This window comes from Oryctolagus cuniculus, chromosome 6, assembly GCF_964237555.1.
Source record: "Oryctolagus cuniculus chromosome 6, mOryCun1.1, whole genome shotgun sequence".
NCBI lineage: Eukaryota > Metazoa > Chordata > Mammalia > Lagomorpha > Leporidae > Oryctolagus > Oryctolagus cuniculus.
The window spans coordinates 83666473-83692535 of record NC_091437.1 but is presented as its reverse complement, the minus strand read 5'-3'; the positions used below and the strand labels follow the sequence as shown (position 1 = coordinate 83692535).

Genomic DNA, 26063 nt, shown 5'->3' with positions numbered 1-26063 from the left:
CTTTTCTCTGTGTTTCCCTCTCTCTGTCAGTAACTCTGCCTCTCACATAAATAAATGAACAAACAAACAAATCTTTAAAAAAATTAAATAAACTGCTTGGCCAGATGCCTGCCCTCCAAAAATATTATACTCTTTCTCCAAACTTATCTAGATATTGAATGAAGTGTTCAGGAAATTCTCAATTTAAAATTTTGCAGAAATTGGCATGCTGATTCTAAAATATTTTATGGAAATGTAAGGAATCCAGAACATTCAAAACAACCTTGAAAAATAATACAGTAAGAAGACTTATGCTTCCTAGTATCAGAATTTACTATAAGTCTACTGTAATGAAGACTTTCTGATATCAGCATAAAGATAGACTTTTAGGTCAATTTAATAGAATTGAGAATCCTGAAATAAACTCATACACTTATGATCAACTGGTTTTTTACAACAGTGTTAACAGACTTCAATGGTAAAAGAATATTCTTTTTCACAAATGGTTCTGGAACAACTAGATATCCATACATAAAATAATTGAAGTTGACCACTACTTCATACAAGATACAGGTACTGACATAAAATGAATCAAAGACTTAAATGGAAGAACCAAAACTATAAAACTCATAAGAGAAAACAGGTATAAATCTACCTACCCTTAGACCTGGAAATGTTTCTTAGATATGACACCAAAATAACAGCCAAGAAAAAATATAAAACTGCATTTCATCCATGTTAATATTTTTATGCATCAAAGACTATTATTAAGAAAATATTTGAGAATCATATCTGGTAAGGATCTAACATCTACCATATAGAAAGAATTCTTACAACTCAAAAGAGAGAAGAACACATTTTATAAAAAATAAGGAACGGATTTGAATAGACATTTCTCCAGAGAAGATAAACAAGTGGCCAATAAGCACGTGAAAAGACATTCAACATCACTAGTAAAGCAAAACCCCAATGAGATACCCCTTCACTTGCATGAGAGTAGCTATAATAAAAAAGGCAGATAATAGTAAGTGTTGCCAAGAATATGGAGAGATTTGAAAACCCTCACATATGGCTGGTGGGAATGTACCCAGGAAATTTAAACACATCTTCAAACAAAAACTTGCACAGAAATATTCATAGCAGCATCATTTTTTAAAAGATTGATTTGTTTATTTGAAAAGCAGAGCAACACAGAGAGAGGGAGAGATAGAGAGAGATTGTGCATCACCTGTTTCACTCCCCAAATGGCCACAACAGCCATGTGGGGGCAGACAGAAGCCAAGAGCCAGGAACTCCTGGGTGGCAGGGATCAATCTAGGTACTTGGGGCATCATCTGCTGCCTTCCCAGGAGTATTAGAGCATTAGCAGGAAACTGGGTCAAAAGTAGAGCAATTGGTTCTCAAAACTGCACTCTGATATGGGTTCCAGGATTGTAAATGGTGTCTTAACGCACTAGGCCACAATGCTAGCTCCCATAGCAGCGCTATTAATTCTTAATAGGTTCCAGCATTTGGCATAGCAATTAAGACACATTTGGGACACCTGCATCCCATGTTAGACTACCTGGGTTTGACAGTGGAAAGAATAGGGCCATCAAAGAAGGAGGTACCTTTCTCTGAAGGGAGGAGAGATCTTCCACTTTGACTATGACCCTGTCTGAATAAGATCGAAATCTGCGAACTCAAAAGGCTTCCATAGCCTTGGCAACTCATGACTAGAGCCTAGGGAGATTTCTGATGCCAGAAACAAGAGTGTCAAATTGTTAAGTCAACAACAGGAGTCACTGTGTACTTACTCCTCATGTGGGATCTCTGTCCTTAATGTGTTGTCTAATGTGAAGTAATGCTATAACTAGTACTGAAACAGTATTTTACACTTTGTGTTTCTGTGTGGGTGCAAACTGATGAAATCTTTACTTAATATATACTAAATCGATCTTCTGTATATAAAGATAATTGAAAATGAATCTTGATGTGAATGGAAAGGGAGAGGGAGTGGGGGATGGGAGGGGTGCGGGTGGAAGGGAAGTTATGGGGAGGGGAAGCCATTGTAATCCATAAACTGTACTTTGGAAATTTATATTTACTAAATAAAAGTTTAAAAAAAATACCTGAGTTTGAGATCGGGCTCTGCTTCCAATTCCAGCTTTTTGCATAGGTGTACTCTGAGAGGCAGCAGATAATGGCTCAAGTAATTAGGTTCCTGCTACTCACTATGGCGACCTGATTCAGTTACCAGCTCCTAGATTTAGCCTGACCTAGCCCTGGTTGTTGTGGACATTTGGTGAGTGAACCAGCAAATGCTGTATTTCTGTTTCTGTCTGCCTTTCAAATAAATTGAAAATAAAAATTTAAAAATGGTGATAGTAAGTATAACGTGAAAACACTATTTAAATGTCCATCAACTGACAAATAAACAAAATGTGATATATCCATATTATATTATTCAGCCATAAAAAGTAATCAAATACTGATACATGCTACAATGTAGAATAACTTTGAAAATATCATGCTAAATGAAAGAAACCAGACACACAAAAACATGTTTTATGACTGCATTTATATGAAATGTTGACAATAAGCAAATCTAAATATATACAGAAAATACATTGGTGGTTGCCAGGGACCAAGGGTGGAAAAAGACTACTAATGGATATACTATTTCTTTTGGTGAAAACATTCTGAAAACATTCTGGAATCAGATAGTGGTGATTTTGCAACCTTAGAATATGCTGGAGATGGTGAAATTATATTCTTTAAAAGGGTAAATTACATGGTAATTGAATTTTACCTCAACGACAATGAATATTAAAATATTTGAGGGTATGGATTTTGCTAGGCAGCTGGCATGCCGCGGTATTTTCCTTTCTTCTAGCTTTGTAGTCAGCCCTTCCTTCAAACAAACTTTTCATGTACTTCCACTTTAATGAAGCAGTAACTGGAGAGCACAGTGTGCTGCCAGTTTCCCTAGAGCTCTGGGAGATAAAGCTTAAAATACAAGGGCATGCCTGTAAGCTGTGGAGTCCACAAGCAGAATCCTAGAACTGCAACTCACACGAATTGAATTTTGGCAAGTTGCTAACACTCTCCAAGTTCCTGTCTTCTCATCATGCTATTGCAAGGGCTGAATGAGATTATTTATTGTAAGACCTTGGCACAATAGTAAATGCTCTGCCACACTGTCTATACTTTCATCAGGTATTTTCATAAATAAATCATCATTTCCTTAATATATGAAAAAGGAGACCACAGAACTGATAGGCCTCTTTAGAATACATGGAGCAGGTTAGCAGTCAAGTTGCTAAACTTCTTCATGGATCTCACAAGTTTTTGTTCTGTTAGACTATAAGAATAATTAGTCTCTCTTGTTTTACTGTATGCAAATGAAAATAGTACTTCAGTAGGCGATCAAGTTCAAGATATTTTCAGGTCCAGGGGTATGCAGGGGTATGATCTACTCCTTCAGCGCTCCATCTCCTGGGGATCTCTGCCTTCTTCCTAGGAGGGGGGAAAAGTTAGAAGGTGCAGGTAGCCCCCAGCTAGAGTATACTGTCCTGTTCTGGCTCAGGAAAACTAGTTTCTCTCTGTCTCTGTCTCTGTCTCTATCCCTATCTCTATCTCTCTGAAGACTGAGAAGGAGAAGCGATAGGAGAGATTTTTTTTTTCTTTTAATTTGAAAGAGAGACAGAGATAGACCAATAGAGAAGAGTGAGCTCCATTCACTGGTTCACTCCCCAAATGCCAGCGACAGCCAGGGCTGAGCAGGGGCAGAGCCAGGAGTTGGGATTTCAATATAGGTCTTCCATGTAGATGGCAGGAACCCAATCATTTGAGCCAACATCACTGCCTCCCAAGGTCTGCTTTAGCAGGAGAATGAGACCAGAGTTGGAGTCTGGAGTTAAACTCAGGCACTGCAATGTGGGGCATGGACATCTTAACTGCTAATCTAAATACTTTCTCTCGGGTGAAACTTATCACAAAAGCAAAGGAGTTACTGAGATTTCTTCAACTCTAGGTCCACAAGCCTGCCTTTACCTTGAGCACATGGAGTTCTCTCTGTGTACAGCACAGCATAGCAGTGACTACCTTGGGCTTGGAGCCAGAGCCTCGCAATATGAAGCCATCTGTACCAGGAGGTAAAAGAGCCAGCCTTGTAGTGCTACCATGTGGGTGAAGTGAGGAAATTTGTGAAGATCTGAGCACCTAACTGATGAATTGGCCCAACGTTTTCTTATAATAAAAATGATGATGTCTTTATCAGAAACTGCAGTATCTGTTTTCCTGTTGATTGGCTGTGCCCCTTTGAGGGCAGAAACTTTGCCTGTCTTAGTTACTTTCTTAACTCCAGATCCTCAAAAGTGTTTTGCAGGAAGAAGGTGCTACTATGAATGAATGAATGAATGAATGAACGAATAAAATGCATGAGATGAATAGTTGAATGATTGTTTCACATCTTCCTCATCAACTCATAGGGCCTTCTACACATAAGTCAACTCTACACTTGAACATGCAGGTAGGTGGTAGGGTGCTTATCCTTTCCTAAATCTGACCTAGGACTCATTGGGTCCATTAAACGTTTTGTGAGGTACTGGGCTGGAACGGTTGAATGCTGACCTGCAATTCTGAGAAATCCAGGGTTGAAGCCTGAATTTGCTACTTCAATATACCGCAAGCATTTTTGAGCATAAGCTATGCAGCAGCATTGACCTAAGCATCTAACACCATCGTGTCATCGTAGCATCTACATTATAAGTCTGCACTGTAATCATCTCCATTGTATAGATGAACAAAGACTTGGAGAAGAAAACCATCTTGTTCAAAGGTAAATACTTAGTGGCAGAGCCAAATAGAAAACTATGATTTTTTTTATTTATTTATTTATTTATTTTTGACAGGCAGAGTGGGCAGTGAGAGAGAGAGAGAGACAGAGAGAAAGGTCTTCCTTTTGCCGTTGGTTCACCCTCCAATGGCCGCCGCGGCCGGCGCGCTGCAGCCGGCGCACCGTGCTGATCCGATGGCAGGAGCCAGGTGCTTCTCCTGGTCTCCCATGGGGTGCAGGGCCCAAGTACTTGGGCCATCCTCCACTGCACTCCCGGGCCATAGCAGAGAGATGGCCTGGAAGAGGCGAACCGGGACAGAATCCGGCACCCCGACCGGGACTAGAACCCGCTGTGCCGGCGCCGCAAGGTGGAGGATTAGTCTATCGAGCCACGGCGCCGGCCACCAATAGCTTTTAAAAACTGAAATTCTCAAAATGAATATAGTGGTCAGTGCTGTGGCCTAAGCAAGCTAAGCTTCTGCCTGTGGCATAGGCATCCTATATGGGTACCAGTTCCCATTCCTGCTGCTCCTCTTCTGATTCAGCTCTCTGCTATGGCCTGGGAAAGCAGTAGAGCTTGGGCTCCTGCACCTGTGTGGGAGATGGGGCAGAAGCTCCTGGATCCTGGCTTCAGGTTGGCCCGGCTCCTGCCTTTGCAGCCATGTGGGGAGTGAACCAGTGGATGGAAGACCTCCCATTGAGTAGACCTGAGTTAGGAACCTCATGTGCAGGCTTGATTCACGACAGCTCTGTGATATCCTTGGAAAAATGCAAGGAATTACCTTCATCGAGGCTGCCTGTGCTCTCCCACAGAGAGTTAATTTGACTTGTGAATTCAAGAAAACAGATGACTTGAGTGAACTGATAATATTCACCATTGCTTTTATTGAAAGCAATCAGATTAAATCAGACTTCTTTGTTCACTGCATCTATAATAGAAACTACACCTAAATAAATGCACTATCAGTTTACATAACTGATAGTCTGAGCTGTTCCTTCTACTCCTCTGGCTTAAGTTTCCGTGTTTCATATGTTTGTGTTCAAGAGGATGGAGTGTTGGACCCAGGCCCTATATTTCCTGAGGCCTACAAGCAAGTTCTTTCTCCACACTTCAGAAACTGTGGTATTCTACATTATTCTATAAAAACAGAGAGGAGAAAGACAGGCAATGTAGGGAAGAGAGTTTGAGATAAATTCAGTTTATCATACCAGGCCTTTTGGCAACTCTACACCTTTCTTCGCAAGGGCACTTAGCCTTTCACCCTGCTGCAATGGAAATTCCACAGGGTCAAGGTTACAGCTGTCTTGTTTACACTGTGTCCCTGGAGCTGACTCAGTGCCTGGCATGTGGTTGGTTCTGGTGTGTGTGTTCATGTGTGCGGTGTGTGTGTGTGTGTGTGTGTGTGACACACAGAGAGAGACAGAGAGACAGAGAGAGAATAACTAAAATTTTAGTAGCAGAAATAGAGGAGAAAGGAAAAGCAGGCAAAGTACTTGGTCAGTGAGCTGGCAATTATTTAACACCCAACACACCAAGATCTGTGTTAAAAACACATTGTCATAAACCTCACACATGCAACTTTATGCACTGTATTCATCCAGAAATTCTTCAGATATTTCCTTGCAGTCTATTAATAGTGTTGACAACTGTAACAAGCATCTGACTTCATACCCACCACATTAGAAGCAACATGTTAGGGCTGGGCTAGATGCCATCTGTGGGCATGTAACAGCAGCAAAGAGTGATATCCTCAGAAGGAAAGACATAAACCACGTGTAACAAGAAAAAAATAGTAAGTGTGAATATTCAAGCCTCTGCTTTGATGAGGGTAATGGACATAGAGATGAACACTACCAGGCCACACTTAATACTTGTGGTGTTCTGAGATTGAGTGAGGAAGATAAAACTTACTGAAGTTTTTCTGGCGGTAGTGAATGTATTTCTCCTTTACCATTTGAGAACCTTTGACATTTTGACATAATTATAGACTTAGAGGAGTTTGCAAAGACAGTACTGAGAGGTCTCTTGTTACTACTTTCTGTCTATTTTTCTTTATTTTCCTTTGTATGTTTGAGACGTGACTCTACAGGGTTAAATTGTTTGGATGTTAGAGGAAGGTTTTCTCTGTGATTAACTGCTATATGGATTTTCCACATAAAAGTTCAAGTTCTTTATGAGTCATATAAAAGAAAAGGTAATATTAATTTAAAAAATAATCAGTCTAAATATATTAAATGTGCACAAAACCATGGAAAACTTAGATCTGAGAAAATCTATGTACTACCACACAAAGATTGATGTTAATAATTATGGTCATAAGTCACACATAAAAAGATTCATGGTCTCTATTGAAGGAGACAAAAAATGATTAAATAAATCTGCAGTCTTTAGTCAAATTAAGAATAAGTCAAATTTCCATCAATAGGGAATAAGCTAAATAAATTGTAGTACACTTAGTCAATGGAAGACTAAATAAATAATAAAAAATGCACAGGCAACAAAAGCAAAACCAAACAAATGAGACTATATCAAACTCAGAAGTTTTTGCTCAGCAAAGGAAATGATCAATAGAGTGAAGAGCCATCCAACAGAATGGGAAAAATATTTGCAAACCTCCTATCTGACAAAGGATTAATACCCCAAATATATCAGCAACTTAAAAAACTCAACAACAAAATAGAATGGTCAAACTGGTTGAGAAATGGGCAAAGGATTTCAATGGACAGTTCTCAAAAAAAGAAATACAAATGCCAAAAAAATACATGAAAAATGTTCAACATTACTAGCCATCAGGGGAATGCAAATAAAAACCAGAATTAGATTTCTCATTCCTGTCAGAATGAGTAAAATCCAAAAAACAGGGAATAACAAATGCTGATGAGGATGTGGGCTGAGGGGAACATTTATACACTGTGGGAATCTAAATTAGTGCAGGTACTATGGAAAACAGTATGGGGATTTCTTTAAAAAGTAGCAATAGACTTACCATATGATCTAGCAATCCCACTACTGGGTGTATACCCAAAAGACTTGAACACGATGTATCAGAGAGATACCTGTAGCACCATGTTTGTGGCAGCACTGTTCACAATAACTAAAATTTGGAATCAACCGAGGTGTCCATCATCAGATGAATGGATAAAGAAAATGTGATATATATATATACACAATGGGATATTATTCAGCTATAAAAAAGAATGAAATTCTACCATTTGCAGCAAAATGGATGGAACTGGGGAACATCATGTTGAGCGAAATAAGCTGGACCCAAAAGACAAATACTGCATGTTCTCCCCTACATGTGGGAAAAAAAAAAAAGAAAGAAAGAGAGAGAGAGAGAGAAATGTCTTTATGTATGTGTACATCAGTATTGCTGCAAATGTAGTTTTGTAAAACTTTGTTTAATACCTTTGTCAAACCAATGGCTAAGAATGCTACACTAGGGATCGGCATTGTGTTTAGCAGGTAAAGCCACCCCGTGTGGCACTGGCATCCCATATGGGTGCCAGTGGGAGACCTGGCTGTTCTACTTCCGAGGTGGATCCCTGCTGTTGTGCCTGGGAAAACAGCAGAAAATGGTCCAAGTCCTTGGGCCCCTGTACCCACATGGGAGACCTTGAAGCTCCTGGCTCCTGACTTTGAATCGGTCCAGCTCCAGCCTTTGTAGCCATTTGGGGACTGAAACAGTGAATGGAAGCTCTCTCTCTCTCTGCCCCCCCACCCTGTGTCCCTCTCTCTTTCTCTGTAAACTCTACCTTTCAAATAAATAAATAAGTCTTTTATTTTAGAAAAATAATGTTCTATTACTATAGTTTTAATGATCTGTGACTACTTTAAAACTTCCTTTATATGGGTGAAATGGTTGTTTTTCCATTCAATTATTATTTATAGCTGTTGTCTATATTCCCACTAAATGGGTCTTTTTGCTTTTTACCTGTTAAGCTTCTTATTCAGTGAAGTATTAAGCCTTTTTAATGTAATGTAAACTTAAAATATGTCAAAAACTAAAAAGGGAGAAAGCAAGAGAGTGGAGGGAGAGAGGAGGAGAGAAGGGAAAGAAGAAAGGAGGCAGCAAAGATCATTATGTTCTTAGAATTTTCTCTGTAAGTCACATTGAAACAGTTAAAAACTAAGAATAAAAATCTAAAAAGATCAGTGCAAAGGTGGGTATTTGACACTGTAATTAATTAGCCACTTGGGACACCTGCATCCCATCTAGAAGTACCTAGTTCAAGTCCTAGTGACACTGCTTCCGATCCAGATTTTTTTTTTTTTTTTTTTTTGACAGGCAGAGTGGACAGTGAGAGAGAGAGACAGAGAGAAAGAAAGGTCTTCCTTTTGCCATTGGTTCACCCTCCAATGGCCGGCGCGGCCGGCGCGCTGTGGCTGGCGTACCGCACTGATCCGATGGCAGGAGCCAGGAGCCAGGTGCTTTTCCTGGTCTCCCATGGGGTGCAGGGCCCAAGCACCTGGGCCATCCTCCACTGCACTCCCTGGCCACAGCAGAGGGCTGGCCTGGAAGAGGGGCAACCGGGACAGAATCCGGCGCCCCGACTGGGACTAGAACCCGGTGTGCCGGCGCCGCTAGGCGGAGGATTAGCCTAGTGAGCCGCGGCGCCGGCCCTGATCCAGCTTTCTGATACTGTGTACCCTGGGAGGCAGAAGGTGAAGACTCAAGTATTTGGGTCCCTGTCACCCATATGGGAGAAATGGATTGAGTTCCAGGGTCCTGGCTTCAGTTTAGCCTAGCCATGGCTGTTGCTGGCATTTGAAAAGTGAAGCAGTGAGTGGAAAAACTAACTCTCTCTCTATCTCCCTTTCTCTCTCTGCATAAAAATGAAAATAAATAAACACATTTTAAAAGGTAAAAAAAAGTAACAACAATGAAGTCTATAAATACATGAGTCTTTAAAAAGTTCATGAAAAAAAAAACTATCCATGTATTTCAACATTTTCTACGCTAAAATAAACTTATATTTTAGTTTCATTTTTCCCTGAGTTTTTTTGTTGAAGTATTGCATATGTGTGTGTGTGTGTGTGTAATAAGAATGTATACATCTCCAGAGCATGATACTACTGCCCTTCAAACCCACAAAGTCTTTAATATAACCTCATATTTGTGCATGTGTTTATATGTCAGTCATCTAACCCCGTGTTGTCAGATTCAGGGGTCATTTTTGATCCTCTTACTTGACCTCGGAGTAGCATGTGATATAGTTCACTCATCTTCCTTCTGCTCTGGCTTTCTGTACCATGATATCATCTGCATTTTCTTCCTGACTCTCATTATCTTCCTCCTCACCTTGGACTGATCTCCCCGAGTGAAGTGTCTGTGGCCTGGGGTTGAATTCTGTTTCTTTCTTTGATCTTTCTTTCTCCCTAAGTGATTTCATAGGACCTCTTGGCTTTAAATACCATCCAAATGCTGGTGAATTGATATTTATATCTCCAACTCTAGCCTTTCTCCTTCACTTTAGACTCACTCAATTGTCAACTTGACATTGACCCGATGGTTCCTAAAAGATCTCCCAAACATCATATGTCCAAAATAGTATTCTGATGTATTGCCTTCCAAGACCTCTCTCCCTGCTCACAAGCAATTCTGTATGAATTGTTTCTTATCTAACTTTTTGTGGTTTTAATCTTAGGTAACTTTGTCGGATTCACTCTGCTCCAGTTAGTTGTACTAAATTTTCCAGTTAGTAGATGTACAAAGTTTATGTTTGAAATGAGGTGGGTTTCTTTAATAAATAGAAAAATTAATAAACAAATTTAAGGTATAAAAAAGTTTGATAATGTTTTTATGCTTAAAAGAAACTGTTTTATTTACTTTCTTGATACTAGGTGAGTAATATGTTATGATCTATGTAAATTGTCTATGATTTTGGAAAAATACTGAGACTTGAAGCAAGAGAATCTAGTTCTCTTCCCTTTGAACTTAACCATTGGATCTCTCTGGCATTTAAATTAATTTCTTCTTCAAAATGTAATAAGATAAAAAAAGCAACAAGATCAAATCACTAGTTTGATGAATAATTTATACTTAGTTTTCTTTATGTGTTACATATTTACTACATATGTTCATCTTGAACAGATTTGTTTTTATACACATACCTAACTTGTAATACTAGCTGCTGTCCCCAGGAATGAATGTTGAGTCAACATATGTTTGAGAGACCTTCAACTTATCAAGTATTGCAGGTTTCTGATTGTTTTGGAAGATCTTCTGATGCCTGTGGACTTAGTTCAAGGCTAGTTAATACCACTATCTTTTTTTTCCTAATAGGATGAACAAATGGTTAATTGTTTGCTTTGGTCACTCAAGTTCAAGTTATTGAATCAGGGTCCTACGTATATAAAAACTCTAGCTTCAGACTGTTCAGAGACACCCTTGCCTTTCTAATCATAGATTCTCCCTGTCAGGAGTTTTACAGATTTGCGAAATGATTACCATATTTTGGATCTGGGGGATATGTCTATCAGTGTGCTGTTGTTTGTGGCTTATTCTGGGACTAAGGAGAAGGTAAGGAAAGTTTGTTTATGTTAAATTACCTTTTAGTTGTTTCATTTAATGTTCTTTTTCCTCTACTGTATAATAAGTTTGGTTTCCCATACTTACATATATCTGCATTTTCTTCTTCATTTTAAACTACTGATTTCATTCAAACAAATTGATATATTTTGACTATAACAAAGCATTTGGCAGGTTCCTTTTTTAAAATTGACATATACTAATGTAATGTATAAATGTGTACATTTGTTAACTATGATTGATGGAAATTTCATAAGATCCCTGTATGTGTTTACGTGTCTATGTACAAAAAAAGCTCGGATTAGGAAGGATCCACTTGGCAAGTGAGAAACTGCAATGGAAAGGATGGATTAAACAGCTGCTCTGACTGAATAAATATTCTCTGTTCAACTGGCTCTGGCCCTTGTGCATTATATAGACTCAGGCTGAGCCTGAAAAAGAGCCTATAGTCTGAGCTGATCATTCTACTACTCTTTTCTTATTAAGTTAACCGAGCACAGTGAATTGGGAAAAATTTGCTAGGAATATGTGGCATCATTTTGATTTGTATGTATCATTTGTTTACAATTAGTTCAAGAATACAAGAACTACAAACAGAGTCAGAGCCAGAGCCAATGTTTATTTAACTTGTGATTGACTCAAAGAGTATTTGGGGGAGGCATGAAGATATTCTTTGTTATGTTAGTCTCAAAAAAGAAAATAATTCCCTCGTATCTTCAGCTAGGCAGATTGCTATTTGTGTCTATTGTTTGCAAGTTTCCTTTTAATTCAGGTATTTTAACTTTAAGGTATTTTATGTATTTTAATCACTGCCTGATCATTTCTAGCTTTAATTAAATGACTTATCTTCAAAATAAGAAAATAAATGTAATTATTTATACTATGTTATTCTATCATGAGGGACAGGAGTTATGTTGAAAATACTTATAATTTTTTTCTTTTTTTTTTTTTAAAGGCAGAGTGGACAGAGAGAGAGAGAGACAGAGAGAAAGGTCTTCCTTTTGCCATTGGTTCACCCTCCAATGGCCGCCGCGCTGATCCGAAGCCAGGAGCCAGGTGCTTCTCCTGGTCTCCCATGGGGTGCAGGGCCCAAGCACTTGGGCCATCCTCCACTGCACTCCCTGGCCACAGCAGAGAGCTGGCCTGGAAGAGGGGCAACCGGGACAGAATCCGGTGCCCCGACTGGGACTAGAACCCGATGTGCCGTCGCCTCAAGGCGGAGGATTAGCCTAGTGAGCCGCGGCGCCGGCATAATTTCTTTTTAAAAAACTTGTTAAGTTGAAAGGTGAAGATACAGAGGGAGAGGAGTGTAAAAGAGAAGAAGGGAGGGGAGAGGGAGAGAGAGAAATCTCCCATCTACCGGGATACTCCTTAAATGTCCGCAACAGCCAGGGCTGGACCAGACTGAAACTAGGAGTTAGGAACTTAATGTGAGTCTCCCACATAGGTAGCAGGGACTCTAGCACTTGAATCATCACCTGCTGCTTCCCCAGGTGCACAGGAGGAAGTTGGACTTACGAGCAGAGCCTGGGCTTGAACCACAGCCACTCTGATAAGGGATGCAGGTGTCCCACGCAGCATAACAGCTGTGTCAATCAACCAGCCTCAGGTTCACATTTTCTAACAAAAGCACAGAAAGCAGCTGGAAGGAGCAGGAATTAAATTGATGATCCTGTTCGTGTTTCTCTACTCAACTTCATTTTATGATAAACCAATATCTCAAGTGATACTCACTCTTCAGTTGTCATTACAGAATATCTTTAAGCCATGAAGATTTTGACAATATCAGTTCTGCAAATCTGTCTGATATTCTGGGTTCTACATCTTTAAAGAAAACATTGAAGTGATACATTTTGAGATATTCATTCAAATGACACTTAAAAAATATAAACTTTTGAAGGAAATTCTTTCTGCATTCCACATTTGCACAAATCTCACTGGCCTTGTTCATCCTTTTGCTCCCACCCTTGGGAAGAGGGACTAGAACATACTAAACATTCAGTAATGCTTGTTGAAGTATGTGTGGATGTATGTGTATACAGATTTAGTACTCATTTTCACCAACATATCAGGTTACAAGGTTACTAGAATCCATTGTTTTAGTGAAAGATGAGCGTTCCATCATACAAGAAGTATTATGGGGGGCCAGCGCCGTGGCTCACTTGGTTAATCCTCTGCTTGCAGCCCCGGCATCCCATATGGGAGCTGGGTTCTAGTCCTGGTTGCTCCTCTTCCAGTCCAGCTCTCTGCTGTGGCCTGGGAAGGCAGTGGAAGATGGCCCAAGTGCTTGGGCCCTGCACCCACATAAGAAACCAGGAGGAAGAACCTGGATCCTGGCTTCAGATTGGCACAGCGCCGGCCATAGCGGCCATCTGGGGAGTGAACCAACAGAAGGAAGACCTCTCTCTCTCTCTCTCTCTCTCTCCATCTCTCTCTGTCTCTGTCTCTCTCTCACTGTCTATAACTCTACATAGTCAAATATAAAAAAAATTTTAAAAGAATATTATGTATAAACTATAGATTTTTGAAGTCTGAGATAGCGGTAAAAGCTTTAAAATCTGGTATAATTTAAAATGAAATATTTAATCATCCTTATCTACCATACATTTGTAACTTAAGGCGAATGGGTGAACCACCTCTGGAGAAAGGATGGATTCCATATCTGGGCTGTGCTCTGCAATTTGGAGCCAATCCTCTTGACTTTCTCAGAGCAAATCAAAGGAAATATGGTCATGTTTTTACCTGCAAACTAATGGGAAAATATGTCCACTTCATCACAAATTCCTTGTCATACCACAAGGTGTTGTGCCATGGAAAATATTTCGATTGGAAAAAATTTCACTTCACTACTTCTGCAAAGGTAATCAATTATACATTTGTATGGCATTACTTGTTTCCTACCTTTTTTCTATGTTAGCCCATTTGGCAGTTTTGATTTACCATACCATAGAGGTGCAAAAGAGAGGGTTACCCTTGTGTGGAGATTCTTAGAAACCTAATAAATGAAACTAGAAACTAGACACAGCCTCTTAATACTAATCATTTCAAAAAGACGAAGAGGTATATGTTTGTCATTTGTTAATCAGTTGATAAGGGTAAAGAGAAATGCTTTAATAAGCCAGATGGCAGTGTATCAGTAAGGTAGATACAAACTCATGTCATCACCAATGTCTACAACACCACCCAGAGAGCACATGTTAAGAAGTTACTCAACAATTGTTTTACCACATTCTCGCCACACAAGTGCTTCAATTTGTTAAGGAGTTTCTTGGGTATTTTAACATCATTTAGATGTAATCTAAGAAGCTGTGCTATGGAGAAAACAATCAGTACTTATTTCTGCAAAGAAATATTAGACATGGTCTTGGCCACCAGGTAGCTTAAGTTCAGTGAAAATACATTTACAAAGAACTGAAGGGAATGAATGATTAAAAATAACATCAATTAGTAACAAATTGTTGCACACATGAGTGCAGCAGCATAAGAGGAAAGAAATAGATGAGCAGGGTGGTCCAGGGAATTTCACTGAAGAGCTGGGATTTAAATTTCACCTTAAACAAAGGCAGTGACTTGGCCCATTTCCTTACCAAGTGCTCGCAAACTGTGCACATTCCAATTTTCTTTTTCTTTTTTTTTTTTAACTATAGAGAATTAGTAACATAGGTAAGGTGTTTTCAGTCATTTACTAACTCTAGGTCAAGTTTACTTTCTTTTTTTTTTTTTTTCACACATTTTATTTTGCTGTCAGGCATTTGGACATAGAAGCATTGACCCAAGAGATGGAAATACCACCGAAAACATAAACAACACTTTCAACAAAACCCTGCAGGGCGATGCCTTGATTTCCCTCACAGACGCCATGATGGAAAACCTCCAACTTACCTTGAGACGTCCTGAACCAAAGAGCAGGGCCTGGGTGACAGAGGGGATGTACTCCTTCTGCTACCGGGTGATGTTCGAGGCTGGGTACCTAACCCTCTTCGGCAGAGAGCTTACAAGGCAAGACGCACAACGAGCATTTATTCTAAACAGCCTTGAAGATTTCAAGCAATTTGACAAAGTCTTTCCTGCCCTGGTAGCAGGACTTCCCATTCACATATTCATGACTGCCCACAATGCCCGGGAGAAGCTAGCTGAGGGCTTGAAGCATGACAACCTCCGAACCAGGGACCACATCTCAGAACTGATCCGCCTGCGCATGTTTCTGAATGACACACTCTCCACCTTCGACGCCATGGAGAAGGCCAAGACGCACCTGGCTATCCTGTGGGCTTCGCAAGCAAACACCATCCCAGCAACTTTCTGGAGTCTATTTCATATGATGAGGTGACTAGCAACTTCGGCTCTTTTCATCTTTATTTTGGCTGAAAGTAGAAATTCAACCATTTTAAGTTTAAAACACTCTTAGTGCTTTCTCATGTCATCCATCCAGAATATAACACATAGCCTTGTTAAGTGCTTAACAGGTGCCAGCTTGTTGAAAATAAAAAAACATAACCAATGGCCAGCGCCGCGGCTCAATAGGTTAATCCTCCGCCTGTGGCGCAGGCACAGCGGGTTCTAGTCCCGGTCGGGGCGCTGGAGTCTGTCCCAGTTGCTCCTCTTCCAGGCCAGCTCTCTGCTGTGGCCAGGGAGTGCAGTGGAGGATGGCCCAAGTGCTTGGGCCCTGCACCCGCACGGGAGACCAGGAGAGGCACCTGGCTCCTGGCTTTGGATCAGCGCGGTGTGCTGGCCGCAGCGGCCATTGCCAGGGGGTGAATCAACGGAAAAGGAAGACCTTTCTCTCTGTCGCTCTCTCTCTCTCACTGTCCATTCTGCCTGTCAAAAAATAAATAAATAAATAATAAAAAAACATAAGCAGTTACAACTGGTAAACAAAATTACTGACTCAGAGTCCAAGAGAAAGGGATGCTACAAAGCCACAGAGCTCAGACGCATTGGTGCCAAGTAAATTGAGGCCACCAGGTCCAGATACCTTGCTTGCAACCCCACACTGTTCCTCATAATCCCACAGTGTTCCTCTGACAACAGCTTAGGTCCATGAATGCAGTCTTCATAATCACAAAAATATTTAAATTATTACTCAATTACTCATTTTATTCATTTGTGCCTTCACAGATGGCTTCTCACTCAGTTAGCAATTGCTGTCTTAATTAATGTTTACTTGACCAACTACAACAGTCCTGGATCAATTCCCATCTGAGACTGATAAGAGATTTAGCTAGGCTTTGCCTTTTAAAATTGTAACCAAAAACCCTTGTAGATAACACACATTTTACATGTGGTTTCTTTCCAAAGTGGGCAATCTGACATGAAAAAAGTTTATTAGATGATTCTAATTAAATTGGATATTTAGTACCATATAGACATAAAAGTACTATTCCATAAAATCAGAAATGCCAAATTCCCATTAATGGCTGATGATTTTATGTCTAATTATAAAAATATTTTAAAACTTAAATTTGAGATATAAAACCCATACTAATTTGACCCAAATGTTAAATGTCAAATGTCTTCCCAAGTTGTTACTTGAGAAAGCTCATCTGGAATAAATTCATGTATTTATAAAAAAGTTTCAACATCAATTTAATGTTATATAGGTAACTGTGGCAATATTTTGATAGTCTCATAAATACTACTGGTCAACCATTTCTGAGACATAATTTGCAGTGATTATGTGACACTGATCCCTAACTGTGGCGCTGGGGCTCCAGTGACTTCCATATACTAAGGAAGTAGCCTTCATCTGACAATTCAAGATTATCATGTGAATGCAAAAGTTGTTGTTATACCTGAAATCATCCTATGTGCTTTGAGAGCAAATATGAACTTTCATTTGGAATTTAGCCACTACTTTGTAATTGTTGTTTTACATGTAAATTTTCCTTCTATATGTAAGTGTACTTCAAAAAGTTCATGAAAAATGGAATTAAAAAATGTTTGCTTTGGCATAAAAAATTTAAAATCAAGCATAGTTTTTTTTCACAACACACATTTTCCATAAACTTCTAAAAGATTCCTCATTTATGACTGCTTTAAGATATGTGACTCAAGTCTTACTTTTGTATAACAAGGTACATTTAAGGCAACAAGTTTTGCTAATATCCCAGAATATAAAAATTGCCATAGAGTAGAAATGAATGAAAATGTCACTTTCTCACCTTCTCTGGTATCCTGATCACTTAGTTAAGGGCAAAATGCTCATTTGTTTATTTATCTTTGGGTATGGAAAAATTTTATTTTCTGTACATCTTTTGTATTCTTTTTACTTTAATAGGAGCTCTGAAGCCCTGAAAGCAGCTACTGAAGAAGTGAACAAAGCATTAGAAGATGCTGATCAACAAATCAACTTTGAAGGCAAACCTATTCATTTGAATCAAACACAACTGAATGACATGCCAGTACTAGGTGAGCTTGCTAGGCTGCATTTCCCTTCCTGAGTTCTATTAACATTAATTGTCAAAAATGCTAATTGCTTCCTGAGCTCTAGAAATTATGCTAGATGTTTTGTATGAGATGTCTTGTTTAATGCTCACAGCAATTCTATGAGTAGAATGGTTTCCATCTATTAAATGGGGAGACTGACAGAAATCAAGCTACTGCCTGAGATTCAATGGTGGAACCAAATCACAGCATTATTGCAAGACTTGTGATACTATGCTGTCCAGCACCATTCTGCCCTCGGTCTCCTCTTTTATTCCTCTTGCCACTAAGTTTGTGGTAATTAGAAACATATCATCCATTTTGATGAAAAATGACATCAAGAAGCTATAATCACCTATAGGCACTGGGTGATGTGATGGAAGGTTATTTGATTTTTCCTCTTTTTCCTGTCCTCTATTTTATAGAATTACGCAAGTACTGTAATTTTATAGTAAGAAAGAATGTTTTTATTATTTTTTGTTATTTTTCTCACAAGGAAAGGAACCAATATGTGCTTTTAAGAGCAGTGTTGCATAGAGGAAGTGGCAGGAGGCAGGAAGCCTAGGGTCCATGTTGGGTTTTATCTGATCTAGGAGACCTCAGACATGCAGCTTCTCATTTGAAGTCTGACTTTTCTCATTTGTGAGATAAAGTGATAACATTTTGTGATTTTACACACAATTCTGTGACAAGTACCTGAACACACAAATAAGGGATCGAGGCTAGAAGCACAGGCTGGACGATTCACAGGATCTCTATATTTTATTTCAATTTTAAGAACTTCTTTATTTTGTATATTTGTATTTATTTGAAAGGCAGACCAACACAGAGAGATAGAGACAGAGATAATCTTCCTTCTATGGTTCACTCCCCAAATGCACACAACATCCAGGGTTCGATCAGGCTGAAACCAGGAGCCAGGAACTCAGTCTACATCTTCTACATGGGTGGCAGGGACCCGAGTACTTAATTATCACCTGCCGCCTCCCAGGGTGGAAGCTGGAATTGGGAGTGGAGCCAGGACTTGAATTCAGGCACTCCAATGTCTGATGCTGGTGTCCCAGAGGCAGGTTAACCTGTTGTACAACAGCTCCCACCCCAGAGGTCTCTATATTTTAGCTAGCCTCAGGGTGGTTGTTTTTGTCTCTTTATGACTATACCAGGAAGTAGAGCATCACCATATAAGACCAGATAGTATATAGATAAAATGTGTTCTTGTAAATATGGACTTCAATCCTCACTAATATTTTGCAAAAACATTTCTGCATAAAAGTGTTTTTAGTATATTGTCTCATTCACAACAGAAATACTGGTCCTTTCAGTTTTGTTAGATGTTTAGTATCTTATAGAAATAATTACTTTTCTATAAAATTAAGCATGTCTAGTTCTCTATAACCAAGATTATATCTTAATCAAATATTAACTTCGGTCATTGGATTAAAAAACACACTCAGATAGAACTGAATGAATGATAAAATCAGAACTGAATGAATGATAAAATCAGAGTGGCAACAGAAAAAACACTTGGGGAATCTGTACCTGGTCCATTTCTCAGAGTCCGTTCAGCTTTCTATTCAGGCTCTACTTTATGTGGCCTTAAATACTTAATTTGTTCTTTTCTCCCTTTCTTCCTCCCCCTCCTTCTTTTCATTTTACCATTTTCTTTCTTTCTTTGAAAACATTTAGACAGCATCATCAAGGAGTCCCTGAGGCTTTCCAGTGCCTCCCTGAACATCCGCACAGCGAAGGAGGACTTCACTTTGCACCTTGAGGATGGTTCCTACAACATCCGGAAAGATGACATCATAGCTCTTTATCCGCAGTTAATGCACTTAGATCCAGAAATCTACCCAGACCCTATGGTAAGTGGCTGCTCATCAAAGTTTAATCTCCAGGTGATAGCTACCAGCATTGAAATAAGGACAACATTTACAAATATAGAATTAAATTGGTCATTGTAGCAATTGGGAGTGTCCCCCTAATTATCTCACTTATTCATATCTGGCTTGTGGCCTGAGTTTTTGTTTTGAAATTTTAATTATTTATTTATGTTGGGAAGGGGGAGAGATCTCCCATCTGCTGATTCATTCCTCAAATGCCCTCACTGGCTCCCAGCTAAGGCTGAAGCATGGCAGTGGAATGCAATCCAGGTCTCCCACCTGAGTGGCAAGAACTCAATTACTTGAGCTATCACTGCTGCCTCGAAGGGTCTGCATTAGCAGGAAGCTGGAATCATGAGCCAGAGACAGGAATCGAACTCAGGAACTCTGATATAGGATGTGAACATCTTAACTTCTAGGCTAAAGGCTGACTCCCATGTGGCTTGAAGTTTTCATTTTTAGTCCTGGTATTTGACATCACATGGTCTCTGCTAGATTCTATTTGATGCTAATGTTCTAATTCCTTAAAAATGTCTTAATCCAATATTCAAGACATTGGTGGTTAATGTATTGACTCTTCTGGTTTCCAATTGGACTCTCTTTCTAGTTCTGTCTAACTGAGGACACCTAGGCGGGGCAGGTGGCATTATGAAGCTTACCTACCTGTTCTATCCATTCTCATTAGCTTCTGTTCACTATTACTCTGTGATTCAATGTGAAGCATTTGCTAAATTTCTAATGGGGTGAATTTAAAAAGGAAATTACTTTTTGGAGCTCTCAGGTCAAAAAAGAAATCAATGCCTTTCAAGGTAGCTTATTTTCTTTGTCTATTCATTGCAGACTTTTAAATATGATCGATATCTCGATGAAAACAGGAAGACAAAGACCACCTTCTACAGTAAAGGCCTCAAGTTAAAGTATTATTATATGCCCTTTGGATCGGGAGCGACAATATGCCCTGGAAGATTATTTGCTATCCAAGAAATCAAACAGTTTTTGATTCTGATGCTTTCCTATTTCGAACTGGAGTTTGTAGACAGTCATGTTAAATGTCCTCCTTTGGACCAGTCCCGGGCGGGCTTGGGCATTTTACCACCACTAAATGATATTGAGTTTAAATATAAATTCAAACATTTGTGAATATAGAGTTGAAAACAGGGGGCACACAATGATGTTACAGGATGACCGAGCACCAGCACCACACTGTCCCCTTGGACAAATGCCTTTAGTGGTGGTGGACACGAGTTAGCAGGCCCCTTCTGCTGAATGATGGTTGCTTGCGAATCGTGATATTTTTGGTGATGGCTTCCAGATACCATCTCAGACTGCAGTAGTGAAAAGAACTAGTTTCTAGGAGTGCAATAATGTGCTTTTGTTTGTATAAGTCAATGAATATTCATATAGCCAGAGACTGAACTTCATTATTTCCAGAGAAAGATGCCTTCTTTTTCTCAAAATGAAGATATTCCAATTGGCAGATATTTTTCCTAAGGAAATGGCTTTATTTTTATAAGACTTGCCCCTGAATTATGAGAGAGGTTCAAATTCACGTTTTAGTGAAACTGAATTTTTGTTTTTGCATAGCTTGTGGAGTTTTTCAGGTGGGAGCACTTATAAAGTATTATGAATGGATATTTTAAAAGATTATACCATGTCTTTTAATAAAAAGGAAATATTTTTCAGCTTCATCTGTATATCCAGTGTTTAGGGCTTTTAAAATGTTGATCTTGATGCCCTAAAAACATTAAAGATGCTTTTCATATTGTCCCTTTGTGTTCTAATTTACTGTTGATGGAATATTGTCAGGCTTTTAACCATCTTATCTATACTTTTACTAGATTTCAAATTAATGAGAAGAGCTCTTTTTTTCTTCAGAGACTGAAGAAGTTCTTCTGTCATTTCTAAATGTATGTAAGTGAAAATAATGTAGCTCTATGTGATACATTTTAAAATTAAAATCGGGGGGCTGGTGCTGTGGCATATTGGATTGGGCTGCCGCCTGCAACACTGACACCCCATATAGGCGCTGGTTCCAGTCCCAGTTGCTCCACTTCAGATCCAGCTCCCTACTAATGACCTGGGAAAGCAATTCTGGGCTCCTGGCTTCAGCCTAGCCTAGCCGTGGCCATTGCAGCCATCTTGGAGTGAACCAGAGGATGGAAGAACTCTCTCTTTTTCTGTCTCTGTAACTCTACCTTTCAAAGAAATGAAGTAAATCTTAAAAAAAAAAATGGATGAAAATGACTATTTAAAAGCTTTGGTTGTGAAGTATTCAGCATTATTAAATGCAGCTTAATGTGTTTTATTTAAATAGCTTGTATCTCTAAATGGCTTGAAGTTGGAAGAAAAATAAGGGTACATAATACTGTTTACTGTATACAATACTTTGAGAAAATATTTTAAATATAAGTGTCACCAGCTATAATATTTTATTGACATGTCTATGTATTTATATGTAAAGTATGTTTTTTCTTGTACTGTAAATGTGAAGGAAACATTGTAATGTTCTAATTTTGAAACAATTCATCTTTCAGAAATAAAAGTGTAAATATATGTACTCAGAATGTTTCTTTAAACATTCACCTATTGATAAGTTATGATAATTTTTAGGACTCATACAATATATTCATATTTCCAAATATTTTAAAAATATTCAAAATAATCATTCACTCAAAGCTCTCCCTCATCTTTAACCTTCCTATTTAGTATCATTATAGAACTATTTATTGCATTTTTTTAATCAAGAAAAAGAAAACTCATTGAAATGTGGGTCAAGATTACCAAACTACTAGCATCTAGCAAACTATTAGAAACTAAATCTCTAATGTGGTTTCCTAATAGATTTTCTGGCTTTCTGAAGGCGTCCATAAATCTTTCCATATGCCATTATTCTTGTACAGCAGAGGTTGTCCCCCCTCATCCTGTTTTTATATAGCCTACACATTAAGAATGGTTTTTATATTTTAAAAAATGAAAGGAATATCTCATGACCGTAGGAAGTACATGCAATACAGGTTTCCACATCCGTATACATGAACTTTTACAGGGCTGCAAGAATGCCCTCTTCTTGCTTCCTTGCCTGTTGTTGCTCTTGCGATGCAATGGCACAGCTCAGGAGTTAACAAAGAGCAAATGTGGCTACAAAGCCTACAGCATGTCCTGTATTCTCCTTACTCAAAATGTTTGCTAAGCCTTCTTGTATAGCATTCCTCAAAACTATTTTTACTATAATATTTTTAAATTTTAAACAATGCACTAAAGGGGCTGGCATTCTGTCATAGCAGGTAAAGCCACTACCTACAATGCTGACATCCCATGTGGATGCTGGTTCGAGTCCCAGCCACTCCACTTCTAATCCAGTTCCCTGTTAATGCACCTGGGAAAGCAGAGGAGGATGACCTAAGTGCTTGTGCACCTGTACCCACGTGGGAGATCCGAAAGAAGCTCCTGGATCCTAGCTTTGGTCTGGCCCAGTTGTGGCTGTTGTGGCCATTTGGGGGAGTGAATCAGCAGATGGAAGATTCTCTCTCTCTTTCTCTTTAACTCTATCTTTCAAATAAGTAAAATGAATGTTTTTTTCTTTTTTTTTTTTTTTTTTGCCTAGAGGGACCTTCAGGGTTTCCTTTTCTTTTCTTCTCTTTTAAATATTTATTTATTTGAAATGGCCACAACAGCCAGAACTGGGCTGAACTGAAGCCAGGAGCCAGGGGGTTCCTCCAGGTCTACCATGTGAGTGCAGGGGCCCAAGGACTTGGGCCATCTTTACTGCTTCCCCAGGCCTTAGCAGAGAGCTGGATTGGAAGTAGAGCAGCCAAGACTTGAACCAACGCCCAAACAGGATGCTTGCATTCCAGGCGGCAGTTTTACCTGCTATGCCATGGCACCAGCCCAAATAAAATAAATCTCTAAAAAACCAAAAATACTCTAGTAAAAGTTCACGGAAAACGATATTAAAGGTAAGTTTATTTTGGTGCTAAAAATTTGGAATTCATGTCAAGTTTTTTATAATACACATTTTCCATGAATATTTGAAGACCCCTCATATATTAAATCTATTTTTTAAAGCACATCAGGAGAATATATTTTAGAAACAAGGGTAGTTGCCCTCTCATGTTTATTGCAGCACTATTCACAATAGCAAAGATATGGAATCAACTGAGGTGTATCCCCCCGAAAGAAGGAATAAAATAACCATGGTATATATACATAATGGAGTATTATTCGGTTGTAAAAAAGAATGTAATACTGTTGTGTGCATCATGGATGACACTGGAAGACATGTTAAGGGAGATAAGTCAAGCACAGAAGGATACATACTGCACATTCTCACTTACATGGACAAGTTAAAATATTGATCTTGTAGAAGTAGAAAATAGGATGTAGTTACCAGAGCCTGAGAAAAAGAATGGGGAGAAGAGGGCTCACAGCTGCAAGCATACAGCTGGAGAGGAGGAATGATTTCTAATGTTCTGTACCACAATAGGGTCCCCGTGGTTGACAACATTTAACTGCATATTTCAAAATAACCAGTTAGGGGCCAGCGCCGTGGCTCACTAGGCTAATCCTCCACCTTGCGGCGCCAGCACACCGGGTTCTAGTCCCGGTCGGGGCGCTGGATTCTGTCCCGGTTGCCCCTCTTCCAGGCCAGCTCTCTGCTATGGCCTGGGAGTGCAGTGGAGGATGGCCCAAGTCCTTGGGCCCTGCACCTGCATGGGAGACCAGGAGAAACACCTGGCTCCTGGCTTCGGATAGGTGTGGTGCGCCGCGCCGGCCACAGCGCGCCGGCCGCACTAGCCATTGGAGGGTGAACCAATGGCAAAGGAAGACCTTTCTCTCTGTCTCTCTCTCACTGTTCACTCTGCCTGTCAAAAAAAAAAAAAAAAAAAAAAAAAAAAAAAAAAAAAAAACAGGAGGACTTTGTTTCCAGAACAAAGGATTTATAAATGCTTGAACCTATGGGTATGCAAGTCACCCTGATCTGATCATTACACATTGCATAAACATATTGAAATGTTACACTGAACACCATATATGTGTGATTAATGTACCTTTTTAAGATAATAAAATGTTAACAAAATGTTGACAGTACTCAATAGTTCTCCAGATTCATATATGCCCTCTTTTGGCTTTCAAACAATTATCTCCTGATACCAAATTTGTTCAGGATGTAGTATTAAATGAAAAGATCAAGACTCTCTGGGTAACTTCTGGTCTTAAAGAAAAAAATATAAACACATTACAACAAACTAAATATTAAACTGGAATCAATCCAAACTGAAATCAACACCAAACTTAAAAAAAAAAAAATCCACTGAGGGGCTGATTATTCTGCACAATGTCACATCCATTATGGATGCTGGTTCAAGTCCTGGCTGCTCTACTTCTGATCCAGCTACCTGCTAGTGGCCTGGGAATAGCAGCAGAGAATGACTCAAGTGCTTGGTTCCCTGTCACTCACACAGGAGATCCAGATGGAGTTTCAGGATCCTGGCTTCAGTATAGGCTAGCGCTGGTTGTGTTAGGGCCATTTGAAGAGTGAACCAGCAGATGGAAGCCTTCTCACTTTCTCTATTTCTCAGTCTCTCTCTCTCTCTCTGTAATTCTGCCTTTTAAATAAATAAATAAATAAATATTTAAAAGAAAAAAATTTATGAGTATGGTTTTATCTTACACAATCTTAAATTAGACCTTTTCTGACGACTAAACCATCCCATTTGGAAGAGAGATCTTTATTTGAAAAGGGTACCTAAATTAAAAATGAAATTATAGCAATCATTTATAAAATCAAATTGTCCAGGCCTAGAAGACATTAATGATTAAATCTATTCAAGGTTACTGTGATCCAGGTCTGGGCTCAACACTTTCCATGTGTGGTCACATCATGATATTTATAAGGGTTCTAATAGGTTTTTGTTACTATTACCTCTATATTACAGAGAAGAAAGAGGGGACTCCATAAAGGTCAAGTTATTGACCTAAAGCCAAAATGTAAGCAACTAGAAGAGCTGGGAGTATTGAATTCCAAGTTGTTCCAACTCCAGTGCCAGCATTCTTCACTTTACAGCAAGCCCAGGTGACATTGTCTTGACTTAGGTCATTGAAAATACAAGTTACTGTAAACACAACTCCTACTGTTGTTTCTGTTTGTAAATTCCCACTGTTTGGGGGACTGCAGCTGCTGTGCTCAGCCCATCCAGGAGAAGCCAGAAAAGAGGCTAAAGAGCCTGAGAGTCTGTGAAGAAATAGCACCTAATCAAACCTGCTATGACATCGTGCTCCCCTTCCCACAGGAAGGTGTTCTTTCAACTCACCAATAGCTCCAAGTTTTTCATTGTGTATTTCCTGTTGTTCCTCTTAGGATCAGTGTTAGGCATTTTAGAGCAGTAGGATGAAAGTTTTCTCACTGGTCTCCTTCCCAGACAATAGAAT

The 26063-nt window shown here is 39.2% G+C and overlaps 2 protein-coding genes across 4 annotated transcripts in view; both read left to right on the top strand.

The window, feature by feature from the left end:
* LOC103348030 (uncharacterized) overlaps positions 1–5059 on the top strand; it is a 66537-nt gene extending 61478 nt beyond the window's left edge. For all 3 annotated transcript variants that reach the window (XM_051844513.2, XM_051844509.2, XM_051844511.2), the window contains one exon: positions 3995–5059. Coding sequence is in view for 1 of the 3 variants with exons in the window: in XM_051844509.2 (XP_051700469.2) it covers positions 3995–4119 (125 nt within the window). In the remaining 2 variants the exon portion in view is untranslated. The remainder of the gene's footprint in view (positions 1–3994) is intronic.
* A 6106-nt stretch (positions 5060–11165) lies between these two features.
* Positions 11166–22186, top strand: CYP7A1 (cytochrome P450 family 7 subfamily A member 1). Its single transcript, NM_001170929.1, is given in 6 exon segments — positions 11166–11322; positions 13951–14191; positions 15080–15657; positions 17609–17739; positions 19441–19616; positions 20475–22186. Coding segments are annotated over 6 exon segments (1506 nt in total). The 5' UTR covers positions 11166–11242; the 3' UTR covers positions 20775–22186.
* Positions 22187–26063: the final 3877 nt, after the last annotated feature.